Raw genomic sequence first — 17,366 nt, forward strand, 5'->3', positions numbered from 1 at the left:
CTGTTCAATCTTTGTCAATGATATTGTCACTGGATTCTGTGGTTTGCAGATGATGTAAAACTTGGGAGGATTATTAGTAATAATTATAATATTTTAGCTCTTCTGGAGGATTTGAATGAGCTGGAAAGGTGGGCAAATGATTTGAGATATCTGTTTAATGCAGATAAATGTAAGGTTTTGAAATATTTGGATCCACAGATGGAATACTTCCTGCTCACATAGTGGAGTTATACTGAAAGAAGTGGAGGAAGTAAGGGATTTTGGGGTGACTTCAGATAGAAATTTGTAGTTCAAAAGATATATTGGCAGGGCTGTGAAGAGAATGTTCAATATTTAGATAAAAGTTTTAGATATTTAGGATATCTAATATTTAGGATATATAATCCCATATATAAAAAGGGAAATAAAACTGAATGTGAGAATTACAGAGGTATTTCCCAACTGAGTGTTCCAGGTAAGATTTATGCTAGTATACTTGAAAAACGATTGAGATGGATTGTGGAAGAGAAGCTTGGTGAAGAACAAGCTGGATTCAGGCCAAATAGAGGCTGTCAGGATCAGATTTTCACTTTACGACAAATAGTTGAGAAATCATAGGAATATAACAAGGATCTGTATTTAAATTTTGTAGATCTGGAAAAGGCATATGACAAGGTGTCGAGAGAGAGCAGCTATTCAAAATGCTACAGTTGTATGGTGTCAGTGGGGCATTATATCAAGCAATACTTAGCCTTTATTTGAGTTGTAAATCAGTAGTTAGAATTGAAGGAAGTACAGGAAGATGGTTTAACATTAAATCTGGTGTCAGACAAGGATGTACATTATGCCCTCTGTTATTCATTATCTATGTAGATCACATTATGAAGGAAAGTAGTATTGAACCTGATATTGTAATAGATATGGTATGAAGGTCAGAATTAAAAAGGCAGAAGAATTGAAAATATCAACTGCATTCTGAATGGTGAACCTATAGAACAAGTTAAACATTTCAGCTACTTAGGCATGATTTTTAGTGAAGATGGCAAATTAAATATGGAAATAGACAACAGAATCAACAAAGCTGGTATGGTAGGAAGTCAACTGAATAAATTTATATGGAATAAGAAAGAGAGAGAAATTAGCCAAAACACTAAATTAGCTGTATACAAGACAGTGTTCAAACCAATTTTAACTTATGGATCTGAGAGCTGGGTTAGAAGTAAAACACTTGACCAAAGACTAGAGACGGCAGATATGAGAGTCCTGAGAAAGATTAGGGGTGTGAACAGATGGCATCAATGGCAATATCATATTAACCACGCTACCGGCCAAGACGTCTATAGACGTTCACGTTATCATGGATGCGAAGTGCTTATTAAAATTGTAATACCATTGTTATAACAATGAAATATATGATGGATACGAAGCATATGCGGATGCGTATTTGATCCATAACGGCCGGTAAGGTGGTTAAAAACGAGGATATTAGGAAAGAACTTGACATTGTTAGCATCCAGGAATGTGTTAGCAGAGCTAATCTCAAGTGGTATGGTCACTTAAACAGAATGGGAGAGGACAGATTATCAAAACAAGTGTTCTCTGCCAGGTTGGTAGGAAAAAGACCCATAGCTAGACCAAGATATAGGTGGATTGATATGGTAAAAAGTGCCTTAGAAGATAGAAATATAAGATCTGACAGTGTTGGAGCCTTGACAGGTAACAGATTGATTTGGAGGAAAACTGTAGTGGAAGTTAGTAATGATATAAATTTTTCATGTAGTACTATCATATCCTGTACATGAGGTATATAGCAGGAATTTGATGATGATATTTAGGATGATGCTGATCAGTAGAGATAAAAGGGTGGTGGTTCCATATAAAGTTCTGATCAAACCTCATTTGGATTACTGCACAATGATCTTGTCATTGGAATTTGAAGGGAATGAAACCTTGGTGGGGGTGTGAAGGCAGATAATGAAAATTATATCAGGACTGTACAATATTTATAAGAATAGACTAAAGGCGTGCAAACTACTATAGAATTTGGTGGATAAAAGATGAAGGTATGAGTGAGATATTTAAGCTGTTGAAAGGTATTTACTGGATTGGCACTGAAGAGAATTTTCATATGGTAGAAAGAGAGAAAGGACAAGAAGTTTTCCCTAGAAGTTGCAAAAAGAAGTAATAACAGAGTATGAAATAATTTTTTGTATGGAAAGTGATAGTAGCATGGAATGCATTATCTGAGATGGTAGAAAAAGTGAAAATGGTGGATGAGCTTAAGGAAGGCATAGACTATGTGTGTTATCTAAGCATTGCAAACAGCATTCTAAATATATTTACTATGATGTATTTTTAATGCAATATTTACAGTGAGTGAAATATTTTTCATTTTAATAATATTACTTTTAGATGAGGTATAATACAATTGCATGCATTCTCAAAGTTTGTGTGAAACTGATCTGAGGGTGATGTTGATTGGTTATTACATATTAGTTTCTGTGTTGGCAATAGTTCAGATATACATCATTGCATCAGCATGGGAAACACACACACAAATACTTTGGAATATGATGATCCATTACTGAAACGAAGAGCCCAAGCTTATTTGGTGCTTTACATTAAGTCTGTTGGTTATGTAGAGTGCATATTTCACTCTCATAGTGTAAACTTAGTACTCTTTCCAGAGTACAGCACTTTGCATGGTTTCTATTTTCAAATGGTAGTTTAACATATCTGGAATATAAAAGTGACTGGTGGCTTTTCCATAATGATTGTTGTATTTACATGTGCTACAGGTAGTTGTCTGAGGTTTTGTTAAATGATACATGGTTCTAGCTATTCTGTACTCACACTTTCATTTGTCACAATGGTTGTTGAACTCGCACTTGTCTGCATCTCTCCTCCAAGCTCTTGTAAATTTTTCAATTCCAGCCTCTTGGTGAACAACACTTTCTCCAAAAATCTAACTCTGGAATCATGCCAATGCATTCCATCAGGCATATACATATCAAATTCATTGCATACCTCTATAGACTGCACACCATTCCTCCTTCACAATATTCTCACTGACGCATTCACAATCATGGCCATTCTTCTCTGTTCACTTCTCTCATACCAAGCAGCAAACTCAGTCTTTACTATCTTACTTTTCTTTTTTTTTGCTTCTATTGACAACTCTTTTGTATCTTCGCTCATTGCACATTTTTCACTTTCAAATCTTTTGTGCTTGCCAAAACAGGCCAATATCTTTCACTGTTCCTCTCTGCAGATTAACAGCTTCACTAACATCCTTGATCCAGCAGGTTGGAAAAGTACTATCCTCCATAAAGGAGATAAACATAACCACCAGATCTATATAAGTTTGGACAATGATGTAATGTTTCACATAAAGATATTCTATAAGGACTTATGTAGGATTTTAGTTTTGTTCCATAGGACTCTGTGCTTTGTACAGATCATGTATGCAGCAAGATGACATTATTCAGGCTTAATATACTTGACATAATATTTATGTTCCTCACAGCAGACAAAGGTAGATCTTCTAGATCAGGCTATACGAGGGCCAATATATGATGAGTGGTAGCATCATGGGCCGCACACTTTTAGTCAGAACTTAAATAAAAATAAACTCTGCATTTTTTCAAGGCAATAGTTATATGTATTGAATTACTATATTTGTTAAATCATTTTACTACTGGGAAAACAATATAAAATACTTGAAACTAAGTCTCTGAAACTGATCACTGTAACCAGAGCAGAGCAAGTGACTTTCAATGAGCGTTACGCTGGAACGCATAGAAATCTACCACTCCCACTACTACAAGTCACACAGAGAAGGTAGATTTTATAAATTCAGTAATCTTTTTAAAGCAATTTTGATTCCATGTTGAGAATATAAATTGTTTCCGTCATCAGAAATAATGAATATAATTAGTATATCAATCAGAAAATCTGCGGTCGAAACTAATAGCTAAATTGATAATACGTATAATTAATTATAGTTTTTATCCTGCCGCAAGCCCCACAAAATCACGTAACAGGCTGCATTCGGCCCGCGGGCCTGCTGTTGGCCACTGTTCTAGATCAGGGGATGGCAAACTTCTTCGACCGTCGACCCCCTTCAAGAGTTTCTTGACTTTTTATCGACTCCCCCCCCTCTATTTTACTATTACGTAATTATAATAGGACAAGCAAAAAAGACACTTATATGAGTTTTTTAGATTGTTTATTTTATAGTTATTACAGTGTTTATTGTATGTATATTATATAGTATATATATTATATTGGCTTAATGTCAAAGGGATACGTTTTTGACGTCCTTCTTAACATTACGTATTTGATAGGAGGGATAAATAATATATAAAATATAAAATTTAATTTAGATAACAAAATAACAATAATACAATCTTCCTTATATATATGAAAATAAGACTTTTATTAACTTAGTATACAATTTACTAACGTTGTCAACGTGAAGGGTGTGCTTTGTGACTCTTGACAAGATTAGCAATGTTGGGTTCAAAATTAGTAAGTTTCAGCCTTAAATTGCCATGGAATTCTATATCTAGCTTATTTCTTTGTTTTGTTAAAATGGAATTAACATGGCTGAAACCAGCTTCAACCGTGTACGAGCTTTGAAATGCAAGCAAAAAAGGGGAATACCACTTCAGAAAGTTTTGGATATTTTTCTACAACATTTATATTCGTCCAAAAGTAACTTAAAGTCCTATCTTTAAAAAGCGTCTTAGCTTCAAGATCAACTGACAATTTAATAAGTTCATCTTGTAAGTTACATTCGATATTTTCAATATCTGCAGAAAATGGAGTGATAACCCAATCTGGAATGTGCATGTTTTCAAATTTTCATATTTTCATGACCTTGCTCCATCTTACTGGTCCTATTCATGTCATCACTGTTCTCATGATTCACTCTTAATTGCATTGTCATTCAGGATGGAGGTAATCCAAGTTAACCGAATTAAATATTACCCGTACAATGATGTTTTATATTTTTCAGTCGACCCCCAATCGACCTCTGAGCCCAAATCGACCCCTAACAATGTTATATCGACCACTTTGGCGACCACTGTTCTAGATCATTTAAAATAAGAAAAGCACAAAAGCAAAGAAGCTCACAGATCCTTGAAAAATTAAGTGGAGGAAGCTTATCTTTTTGGTGAAGAGAGAGAGAAAGGTGGAGATTTTTCTGATAGGACAAAATGCTACATAGATGTTGAAGAGCTTTAAAATTTTTGCATTATGTTCAGATACTCCTTTAACATAAGGCAGCGTAATATGAGTAATTTCTTCTTGAGCCGAAGAGGCAGATGACTTGAAAGATTTGTTAATGGAAGCTTCAATGAAACCATTTGACAGGAAGGTTATTTTGATGTACTGCAATTCTTTATGTGGTAAGTCATCTAAAGAACATAAAAGCATGGGCATAATGCATTAAGATCTTAATAGTCCCAATTTTTTGACTAGAGTGATGGTACAACTCTGCATGAATATTCTGGTCTGTGGGAATTTTCATCCAAAACACTGAGAATTGTAGGCTACTGTCTGATTGATGAGGAATTAGTAGATCCAAAAAAAGGCTAATTGTTTGTTTTCATATTTTTCTAAAGTGAATTGTATTCTGAATTGAACTGTATTTTACTTTGGATATGAAATTTTCTAAATCAGAGAAGAACCATTCCAAATTACAAAGATGTTGTTAACATCTTTGTAATTTGGAATGGTTGTATTGATATATAGTTGTATGCATAGGTCTGGGAATATTTTTTCCCATTGAGGTGAGTGTCCAAAGTGTTCCATAAAGTAGTAACAAGTGTGGTAGCAAGAGGGCTTCCCATTATTGTGCCTTCATTTGGTTGGCACAATTTATTTTGAATGGTAAAATGTCTAGAATGAATAACAAAATCAAAAAATTTAATATCAGAAGGAAAATTGAATAATTGGGAGTAATTCAGTAGTATCTGACAAGGAATGTTGGCAAAGAGTAACAACACCTATATCTAAGCTGGCCTAGTTAGCTGAGTAAGCATACCCACTCTCCAACCAATTGTTTGCAGGTTTGAATCCTGCCATGGGCATGGATATTTGTGATTATCTTTAGGTAGGAGATGGGTTTCATTGTCCTGAATGAGACACCACTCGACTTATTGGAGGGCTAAAGTGGTTTGAAAAAGTTCCATGTTTAGTCTCTAGAGCAGAGTTTCTGGACTGTGTAAAAATAAATTTAAAAAATGCAATAATATATAAAATTGATAAAAATAGAAAAAAAAAAATAACCTTTATTGGGCAGGAGCAACATAAAAAAGTTGATCCGAAGGGCATTTTGTCCTATCAGAAAAATCTTCACCTTTCTCCCTTCATCAAAAGACAACCTTCCTCCATTTAATTTTCCTAGTATTTTTGAGGTGAGTGTCCAAAGTGTTCCATAAAGTAGTAACAAGTGTGGTAGCAAGAGGGCTTCCCATTATTATGCCTTCATTTGGTTGGCACAATTTATTTTGAATGGTAAAATGTCTAGAATGAATAACAAAATCAAAAAATTTAATATCAGAAGGAAAATTGAATAATTGGTTGTTTGAGTAATTCAGTAGTATCTGACAAGGAATGTTGGCGAAGAGTAACAACACTTGTATCTAAGCTGGCCTAGTTAGCTGAGTAAGCATACCCACTCTCCAACCAATTGTTTGCACGTTTGAATCCTGCCATGGGCATGGATATTTGTGATTATCTTTAGGTTGGAGATGGGTTTCATTGTCCTGTATGAGACACCACTTGACTTATTGGAGGGCTAAAGTGGTTTGAAAAAGTTCCATGTTTAGTCTCTAGAGCAGAGTTTCTGGACTATGTAAAAATAAATTTAAAAAAATGCAATAATATATAAAATTGATAAAAATAGAAAAAAAAAACCTTTCTTGGGCAGAAGCAACATAAAAAAAGTCGATCAGAAGGGCATTTTGTCCTATCAGAAAAATCTTCACCTTTCTCCCTTCATCAAAAGACAACCTTCCTCCATTTAATTTTCCTAGTATACCAGATTCCTTGCTCTTATTGCTTGTCTTATTTTGGATAATTTAAAAAAACTGCCTTTGTCTGTAACGAGAAACATAAATCTTATATCAAGTATTTTAAACTAGAACAATCTTAAGACCTTGCTGAACATGCTAACTCTATTAAGCAGGGGGTTTTATCTCCTGGAAACTCGGGTTTTTCATCCCGCATATAGACAAATCGGCCCTTCAGAACACACGCAATTTATAGACAAAAAATACTAGTTGTGGTGGTGGTGGTGGTGGGCAGTAGATGCCGTTGATGGAGATGATTAGTAGAGGTTCAGTGTAGTGGTGGAAACAGTTGTATAGTAGGCGTCCTCCCGCGATGAGTCTTCAGACTCCTTGGAGGTGTCACGAATAATTATTATTATTTTTATTATTATTATTATTATTCAGGCCTCCATGGAGTCAAAAGGCTCATTGTGGGAGGTCCTTCCTAAGAAACACAAAGTCTATCAAGACTCATCGAGGGGAGGTTCCCCCTAAGAAAAACAAAGTCTATCATACCATTCCTTAAACTCATTGACCATTCTCGCTCTCACCACTCCATCAGGCAATGCATTCCATGGCTCAACCACCCTCCATGCATAGAAACCACTCTGCACCCTATTGCTCACAGTTTCCTTTCATAACTTCCAGGGATGGCCTCTTGTCATCAATATAATAATAAAAAAAAAAAAGATGCCTTGTGGAATGTCTATAAGGAAAGTTGTGAAATGTTACTTCATTGTCCAAACTTAGATCTGATGGCCTATGTTTATCTCCTTTGTTGGAAATAGTACTTTTTCCTAATATCTTTATTTAAAGTAGGAATTGGATGTCCTTTTGTTACCTTACTCACCTAATTGTCTGTTAACTATTCCATTTTTATAGTTGTACTGAAGATCCTTTAACATTTAAGCAAGAATTCTACATTTAATGTGAGTGCTCCATTTCTCTTATTTCTAGCATTTTGCTGACCTAGCGATATACCTTCCATTATTGATGGAAGGCATGTCACTATTGCAATTGCTTTTTCAACACACACACACACAGTTAAGATCTGATGCTTTGTCCTGCTGTCAACAAGACATTCAAATCCTAGTTCTTGAGCTTGGAAATTTTTTGCATATTAATTCTTTCCTGTTTTGAAAAATTTTTTTTACAAGAATAAGAAATAAAATGAGCTAAATAATCTGATGAAGTACTTAAATGATGCAGTGAGTTTGTTGGTGTATTAATTCAGTTGCTGGAATACATACTTGTCTCTCAGAGTAACTAGCTTATCTGCTGCAAGTTGTTCTTGACAGTTACTGTTGAGTTGAAAATAACAAGGATTTTTCTCAATAAAAAAAAAAAAAAAGAAAATTAAAAATGAATTACATTTAAAAATTGATATATGAAGTTATCTGTTTTTTTTGTTTTTTTTTTCAAAAAGCCACCATGCACACCAAATAAAAGGTTAGTGCTAATGTGCTGGAAGTAAGTCATGTAATCAAAAGGTTGGTAAGTCTGGAATAGTTGTTAGACAGTTGAATCCTGAGTAGGAGAGAGTGACCATATGGTTTTGACTTGAAAATGAATAGACATGCAGGAGTATCAAAGAGACGGGAACGCGTGTGGAATTATAAGGCAGGTGATTATAATAGTCTAAGACGTCAACTTGGGGAAGTTTCATGGAGGGAGGAATTGGAAGGCCGGGATATCATTAGTGCATGGAAAATTATGAAAGAATATTTGTTAGCAGCAATGGTAAGTTGTATACCACGAGTGAACAGGAGAACACAATTTGGAGTAAAGTGGATGACAAACAATATTAAACAGGAATTACAAAAGAAAAAGAGGCTATGGAAGAGATATAAGGAGAGAGGTGAAGAGAAGATGCATGAAGAGTATAAGACACAGGCCAGAAGAGTGACTAGTATGGTAAGGAAAGCGAAACTGGAATATGAGAAAAGATTGACCCTAAGATCCAAAGAAAATACTAGGGAATTTTTTAGCTATGTGGCCAGTAGGAGGAGAAATGACTGTGGAAGAATGATATTGTGGGATAAAAATGGGAATAGAGTGACTGATGCAGAGGACATAGTGGAATTGTTCAATGAACACTTTATTGGAGTAGTTCATCCTGGAGGAGTCAGTTTTAATGCTAGAGGGATAGGGCAGGTTCCAGGTTTAGAGGTGCAGGAGGAGGGTGTGTTTCAAATACTGAGTACTCTGGATGTCAGTAAAGCTGTGGGACTGGATGGTATTTCACCATGAGTTTTGAGAGAATGTGCTAGGGAACTGACAGTGCCTTTGACCTGGCTTTTCAATGAAAGTCTGGCTGCGGGAAAGGTGCCCATGGAATGGAAGGAAGGTTAGATAGAGCAATTGCATAAGGGCGTAGCAGACTGGAAGTGTCCAATTATAGGCCAGTTTGTGTGTCATCAGTAGTTAGTAAGATCTTGGAGAAAGTAGTGAAGGACTGTATACAGCATTGGGCAGATGAGGATAATTCTATCTGTGAGACTCAAAATGGATTTGTGAAGGGGTGCTCTTGTTTTGGCAATATGCTAGCCTTTTATGATAAAGTTACAAGAGCATTAGATGAGGGAAAGGTATATACTTCCGTTTTCTGAGACTTAGCGAAAGCATTTCACAGGGTGCCACATGATAAGTTGATATTTAAGTTGCAGCACATGGGTCTAGATGTCAGATTGGTTAACTGGATTCAGGATTGGCCGTCCGATAGGTATCAGAGAGTTGTGTATGGTGGAGCAGTTTCAAGGAAGCAGAGGATTACAAGCGGGGACCCACAGGGCTCAGTACTGGGACCTATATTGTTTAACCTTTATATCAATGACATTGTCAGTGGTTTGCGAGGGGATATTCAGTTGTTTGCGGATGATGCGAAGCTGGGAAGGATTATTAGTAATAGTGCAATTGCAACAGTCCTGCAAGAGGATTTGAAGAAGCTAAATAGATGGGCAAATGAATGGGGATGTGTTGGTTTAATGCAACAAAATGTAAGGTCTTGAGGTTTGGGAAACATCGATGGAACGCTGCATACTCTATGGGAGGAGTTATACCGGAGGAAGTAGGGGAGACAAGAGATCTGGGGTTGGTGATTGATAGAAACCTGAAATTTAGGGGACATATTGCAAAGGTGGTGAAGGTAACACAGAGGATTGCTGCAATAATGAGAAGGATGCTGACCTGCAGAGATAAGACAGTTATCATTCCATTGTATAAGACTCTGATCAGACCACACTTGGACTATTGTTCTCAGATTTAGTCCCCAGGATTTGAAGGGGATAAATTAACTGTGGAAAGGGTACAAAGGCAGATAACAAAGATTGTTTCATGACTGTACAATGATAGTTATGAGGATCGGCTGAGGGAAAGTGGACTGCAGAGTTTGGTGGATAGAAGAAGGAGAGGTGATATGATTGAGACTTTTAAACTGTGAGAGGTGATTACAGGGTTTACACTGGGGAGTTCTTTCGCTTGGTTTGACAGCAGGAAGGAGTGATGATGAGGCCATCCCTGGAAGTTACGAAAGGAAACTGTGAGCAAGAGGGTGAGGAGTGGTTTCTTTGCATGGAGGGTGATTGAACCATGGAATGCATTGCCTGATGGAGTGGTGAGAGCAAGAACGGTCAATGAATTTAAGGAGTAGTATGATAGACTTTGTGTTTCTTAGGGGGAACCTCCCCCTCGATGAGTCTTGATAGACTTTGTGTTTCTTAGGAAGGACCTCCTACGATGAGTCTTTTGACTACATGGAGGCCTGAATGATAATAATAATTAATTCTGCATGTGTTCTAGATCATGTAATATAAATATACCATAATTGTATTTAATTTTTCAATTATAACAGGCACCAGTAGTATTAAGCAGAGATCATCATGATGTTAGTGGTACAGATAGCCCATTTCGAGAAACATCTAATATTTATGATGGTTCAGCATTCACAGCAGGTGAGATATATTAATGCTAGTTCTGTAGATGTATAAGTCAATAATGGATTCTCTATTTTTCTCCTATTTTTTCTGTTAATTACATTTTTCACATTTCAATTTAAATATATTTAAAATTTTTTTTATAGATTGTGAATATAAATAAGCAGGGTTATTTATCTGCAGCCTATTATAATAGCATAGTAGAGTTAAATATTGGAAGGTGAGCATATATTAAATGTATTTTTATCAACCAAAATAATACTCATCTAATGAATACACTAAATGAGATACTCTTCTATCTTAGTTCATATCATCATCATCACAGAATCCAATGACTCACTAAATTTTTTAATATGGTTTTCTTAATTTATGGTTAGTTGAAGCAAGCAAATGAGTTTTTACTTGCTTCACCAAATAAAATTGTGATTTATATGTTGTTCTCTTTTCATATTGCACTATTCCTTCTTATAGCTTGCGCTTTATATCTGTTGTACAACTCGTTGTAAACTTGCTTATAGTCCTTCCAAGACTATAAGCAAGTTCATAAATCTATGAACTTGCTTATAAATCTATGAACTTGTTCTAAGTTCATAGATTTATGAACTTAGAACAAGTTCATAAATCAACCATTCTCAAAATAAAAAATCTACTCCACACATCTCTCTTGCCACACATAAGTATCTTTATACAAATTTCAGAGGTGGCCTTCTGTTTTGACCTCCTTCCACCCATTGTTTACCCATTAAAAAATCCCTGTTGCTATTTATCTAATAAGGTCTCCACATCTTAATCGGTTCAGCTATTTTCTTTCGAGTTCTAGTTCTGCAAATGTAATTCTATCATTATCTAATAATCCAGATGTTACATTAATTACTTCTTATTGCTGGAGTTTTTTCCAGAATTATTCTACAGCAATTTAGATAAAAATAATACAGAATATGCTTCAGCAAAAATTATGAAATAATAACAAGCAACTAACCATAAGAACATCTGATTTGAAATAACCATATAACAGTAAGCCATATGTAACCATATTAACTTCTATTTCTATATTAATCTTTTATGTTGAAATTTATACCAATATATTCTGTAAAGTTCAGAGACTACTATTAGTTAGAATACCTTTTGATAGGAGTAAAATTAATTTAAAATAAATAAATTAACACTGATGCAGAGAATTCAGAAGTTCTAAACAGCTTCAGAAATTCTTAGGTATCCTGTTTAATTCCAATGTAACTATCTCATTCCATAAGTTCAAGTTAAAATTATCAGCATTATTAACCTTTGATCTCCAGCCTGATGGTTTAATGACTGTAGTTGGGAAATATGTCCACCACTACTAACAAAAAAAAGGTATGAAGGCATATGTAATGGGCATGATGCTGCAGACTGACCAAGCTTAACCAACATTTGGCAATCTTTCACATTGTAGTAGCCTGAACATTGGTTCAATTGGAATTTGGGACTTTCGTGGTTTAGTCCAGTAAATCTTCACAAGACATTCATTCTTCACATGAGAAGGATATCTACAGGTTACGGATAGTTACACTTCCAAGGAGTATACAGAATACTCTGATACTACTACATAATTAAGTTTACACTTACTAGCTTTCTATCAGCAGTTCTTGTCAGACAGTCAGTCCTTGACTTACAATGTATGTGATTTATGGCCACTTAAACTTACAACAGCCATCCTGTTAACATGTTCACCAAATACCACCTCACTCCTGCAACCCATAGACCATAGTGTTATTGCTGCCTTCTTTTGCTCATGCTATTGCTGCTCTGAGGCTGAGTAAACCCTCAGACTTTTTTGGAAGGAATATATCTTGCAATTGTACAAAGAATTTATTATTATTATTATTATTTCCCAAGACCTCATGGAGTCAAAGACTCATCTGGGAGGTCCTTTTATCACACACACACATCTCATCATACCGTGTCTTAAACACACTCAAACTCCTTGCAGACACCACACTGTTAGGCAAGGCATTCCAATCATTCACAACTCTGCATGCAAAAAACCTGCCTCTCACTCCTCCCCTACTCACACCCTCTTTATACAGTTTCCAGGGATGACCTCTGGTTCTCCCCTGATCTCCCACTATTCTCTGTAGAACTTCTCCACCATTGATCTTATAACAAGTGAGGTTGACTATAGAGTGTATGAATGGTGTTTGGAAGAAACTGCTGAACATGTATGTTCATACATTCAGAGGATTTGGCAAAACATTAAAAGAGATTGGTGAAAATAGTACTGCTAGTTAAAGAGTTGTAGGTTGACACTGAAGATATAGAGCAGTTAGTGGAAGTTGTGTGGAAGAAAAGCTCTCAGTTGAAGGTGTTATAGAACTAGAAGCACAGAAAGTTGCAGAAGAAGAGAGAGAAAAGCAGAACAAGAAGATGCCAAGCTCCCTTAAAAAAGTTTACAGTGAAAAAATTAGCTGAGGCATTTGCCTTAGTTAATAAGGCAATTCAGTTTTTTCGATGAAATGGACCCCAACATGGAGAGAGAGATTTAGCAAAGCAGAATGATGCAAGTTGCAATTACTTGCTACAGGAAAGAAAATTTATGCAGAAAAGTAAAGGCAAACTCTGCAGACTGAGCGAAATAATGCAGATCACATCACCTCCCTGAATATGAGACTAGAACTCCCACAAATTGCATTTAGTGAACTATCTTCAGAATGCTTTGTGATTATCTAGCCTCTCTACTAATCCCCCTCATCCTATCTCAATGGCTTTAAGGCCCACAGCCTTCCAAGCATGCCTGGATTTCATAGCCGAAATACGAGGATAAGATGGTTAGCCCTATGCCTCTAAATATTCCTGACTGTATCCCTGTGTGTTCACAAGGCCAGTTTGCCTGCTTGCGGGATAAAAAACCTCAGATGAACTGGCAGAAAAAACCCTGCTGTCCACGCCCAAGACCGACTAACTTGGCTATGGCTGAGGAAGATCCTTCAGCTCCTCACGTCACCGACGGGAATTGAACCTAGGACACTCCTTCCCCAGGCATATGGTTGCAAAGTGCAAAGCCACTAGGCTAACCACGCGGACCTCTCTACTAATGAATTGTCCAATAATGTAGCAGCTTTGAAGAATTATTCTTTCTCTATGTTTTGAATTGATTATTTCGTTGGTAAGTGCACATTAACATGTACAGAAATGTTTCATTATTTATTACAGCATGATACTGTATACAATTATGTTATAATTTGTACATTGTATTATTTTAATATAGGCAAAGTAAAATTAGTTACAGATATAACAAAAACTGATCTACACATTTTATCATTTAAGCATGGTAATTGTTAACATATCCTTATGATTCATATATTGATTTCTGACTTACAGCCTTTTCAACTTGCATTCGTATCGTCAGAACTGAACCTTGTCATAAGTCGATACATCTTAGCATTTTGATTTTTTAAGGCACTAATGACCAAGAAAAATGAAAGAAAATGTCTTCTTTTTTCCTATCCAATTTTGTTTTAAGCACTTTTGACATATTAAATCTCTTTTGTTCATTTGACAGAATGAGAAAGAACTTTTTCTGATCGAATGATAAGTATTATTACTTGACACCTCCATTCTGCTATCTCTGCACTCTCTCTCTCTCTTTCTCTCTCTCTCTCATATATATATATATATATATATATATATACAGGCCTGGCTGGTGGCATATGTGAGGTGTGCAATATACACAGGTTCCGCAGAAGAAAAGGTGCCTAAAAGATGTCAAAAAATATGAGATAAGAGTTTAAACGAACAACGAATGGTACATATAATTATGAATGTACATCGTCTTTGGTTCGGGCCCCTTCAGATCTTCCTGGAAATGAACAAATAAATTCTGAAATTGCATCCTGGACCCGATTATATCACTGTAATTTTTTATTAAAATTTATGAAAATATACCTAAAATAGTTCTTTATTTTTTGATGTATCATAAATCAACTTATGATTAATTGTTGAGTTCTGTGTAAGGGCCATATCCTAATTTTAATTGGATTGGATTCATGTAGTCCGACCCTAAAAGTCTGCTTACTACTGAATAAAGTCTGCTTACCACAAAATAATCGGTGAACCCTTGAGTCCAATGCGAAATATTCTTGTAAAATTCTCTTATCTATTTTTGTTGGATCTTCAAAATTTATTTATTTATTAATGCAAAATTAATGTAAAGAATATTTGAATAAATCTCTTAACTTTATATTACTATTTTATATTATTTTGAAAATTTATATAACTTGAAAAAAATCGTATAAACAGGACTAATCCGTAGATAACATTATACTGTAAAGCGGTTTTCATTTATTTTTCATTTCCTGTTCGTTTTATTCACACTTTATTAAAAAAAAACTTTTTTGGAAAGGCATCGAACATTAATCGCACACACAAGAAAAATACTTTGCGCCGGTCCTGTGTGTACACACACACACACACACACACGAGGGTGGCCTGAAAAGTTCTCAGCCTAACAATGAAAAAACGAATTTATAATTTCAAAATTATGCTCATTTTTCAACATAATCTCCCTTAAGAACTAATACATTTATTCCAGTGATACTCCAGCACCATTATCCCCTCCCTGTAGTGGTTCTCAGTAAGATCTGCAAAATACCCCTGTACAGCTGCAATCACCTCTTGATTTGAAGAAAAACGCTGCCCAGTGAGGAAGAGTTTTAGTTTTGGGAAGATAGAAGTCAGAGGGAGCCAAATCTGGGAAATAGGATGGATGTTCCAATAATTCATAGTGCAGATCCTTTAATTTTTCCATTGCCAAAACACTTTTGTGGGCAGGTGCATTGTCCTGATGATTTTTTTCTTCTGCAAACCAGGTCCTTTCTCATGAATTTTTTTGTCTAGTCTGGTTAAAAGATCGGAATAATATTCTCCAGTTATTGTTTTACCCTTTTCAAGATAATTAATAAACAAAATGCCTTTAGTATCCCAAAACACTGATGCCATGACCTTTCCTTTCCTTCTGATGGACAACTTTGTCTTCTTTGGTGCTGAACAACCAGTTTTTGTCCACTGTCTTGACTGCTGTTTGGATTCTGGTGGATAATGGTGAATCCAAGTCTCATCCATAGTAATAAATCGATGCACAAAATCAGTTTTATTCTTGTTAAAATGCTCCAAGCACTGTTCAAAGATTTTCATGTGAGTGCGTTTTTGATCTGCTGTGAGCAAGCACGGCACCCATCTTGCAGAAAGCTTTTACATGCAATTCTTCATGCAAAATATATGCTACACATTTTTTTGAAATGCCTATAGCTCGCAATTTCATGCACTTTGACTCGCCGGTCATCTAATACCATATCGTGCTCTTGATCAAGGATTTCTGGTGTTGTTACACTTTTTGGACGTCCTTCACGTGGATCATCTTCAAAGCTGGTTAACAATTAAGAAATGGGTTGGCCACATTTAAACTCGGCAGCCCATTTCTTAATTGTTAAAATGAAGGAGAAGAGTGCCCATAAACTTTTAGGAACTTCGAATGAATTTCTTTTGGTGTTAAACCTTCTTTTATAAAGAATTTTATAACCGCACGATACTCAATTTTATCCATTTCATTGCAAGTGATAGAATGACTTGCAATTTCACATGGATGCTTTTGACAGATGTACCAACTTAGGAAAAAATTCTTGCTGATAGTGTTGCCATCTATGGTCCAGGCCGAGAACCTTCCAGACCACCCTCGTATATACACGCGCACGTGCACACACACACACACACACACACACACACACACACACACACACACACACACACACACACATAAATAAAAACTATAAATATAAAACCACTCTAAATATATATATTTTTGTTTGTTTGTTAATTGTGTTCTTAGCTGATTTGTCTGTATTTATTATACGGTGTTTTAAAGTGAAGTTATTTTTTTTAGTCTGTGTACAGTTGATTAGCTAGAATTCTCTGAAGTAACATTGCTTGATAATGTTACTTGAGGAAACTAATATTAGTTTCCTCAAATAAAACGTGAAGTTTTTTTTTTTTTTAGACATGTCAGTTCAAAACTGTATTGGTAATGGATTTAGAGGAGCTACATGGATAGCATTACATAATGGAGGAGGTGTCGGATGGTATGTAATAATATTTAATCAGCTTGTTTTCTCGTGATCCTTAAGGATTTGTTCACAGACTTTTGAATACATAGTTTATATAAATTATATTTTAACTATATATAATTTCTTACCTTGCTGGCATACAAAAGACGATATGAACCACACAAGGTTGTAAAATGTTACATATTTTACCAAGTTTCTCATTTGCTCAGAAGTTGATTTCTACAAAAGCATTTTGTAACTAGGATCAAAAACAAGTGGATTCTTATTAATTTTAAGACAGAAATTTAAAAATAAACCTC

The 17,366-nt window shown here is 35.4% G+C and overlaps 1 protein-coding gene across 1 annotated transcript in view; it reads left to right on the forward strand.

The window, feature by feature from the left end:
• LOC150108438 (urocanate hydratase-like) overlaps positions 1-17,366 on the forward strand; it is a 286,428-nt gene that overhangs the window by 240,390 nt on the left and 28,672 nt on the right. The window contains exons 18-19 of the mRNA XM_090415848.1: positions 10,891-10,990; positions 17,001-17,082. Of these exons, the coding sequence (XP_090271974.1) occupies positions 10,891-10,990; positions 17,001-17,082 (182 nt within the window). The remainder of the gene's footprint in view (positions 1-10,890; positions 10,991-17,000; positions 17,083-17,366) is intronic.

Source organism: Typopeltis vanoorti, chromosome 3 (genome assembly GCF_054136105.1).
Source record: "Typopeltis vanoorti isolate ZY-2024b chromosome 3, IOZ_Tvanoo_1.0, whole genome shotgun sequence".
NCBI lineage: Eukaryota > Metazoa > Arthropoda > Arachnida > Uropygi > Thelyphonidae > Typopeltis > Typopeltis vanoorti.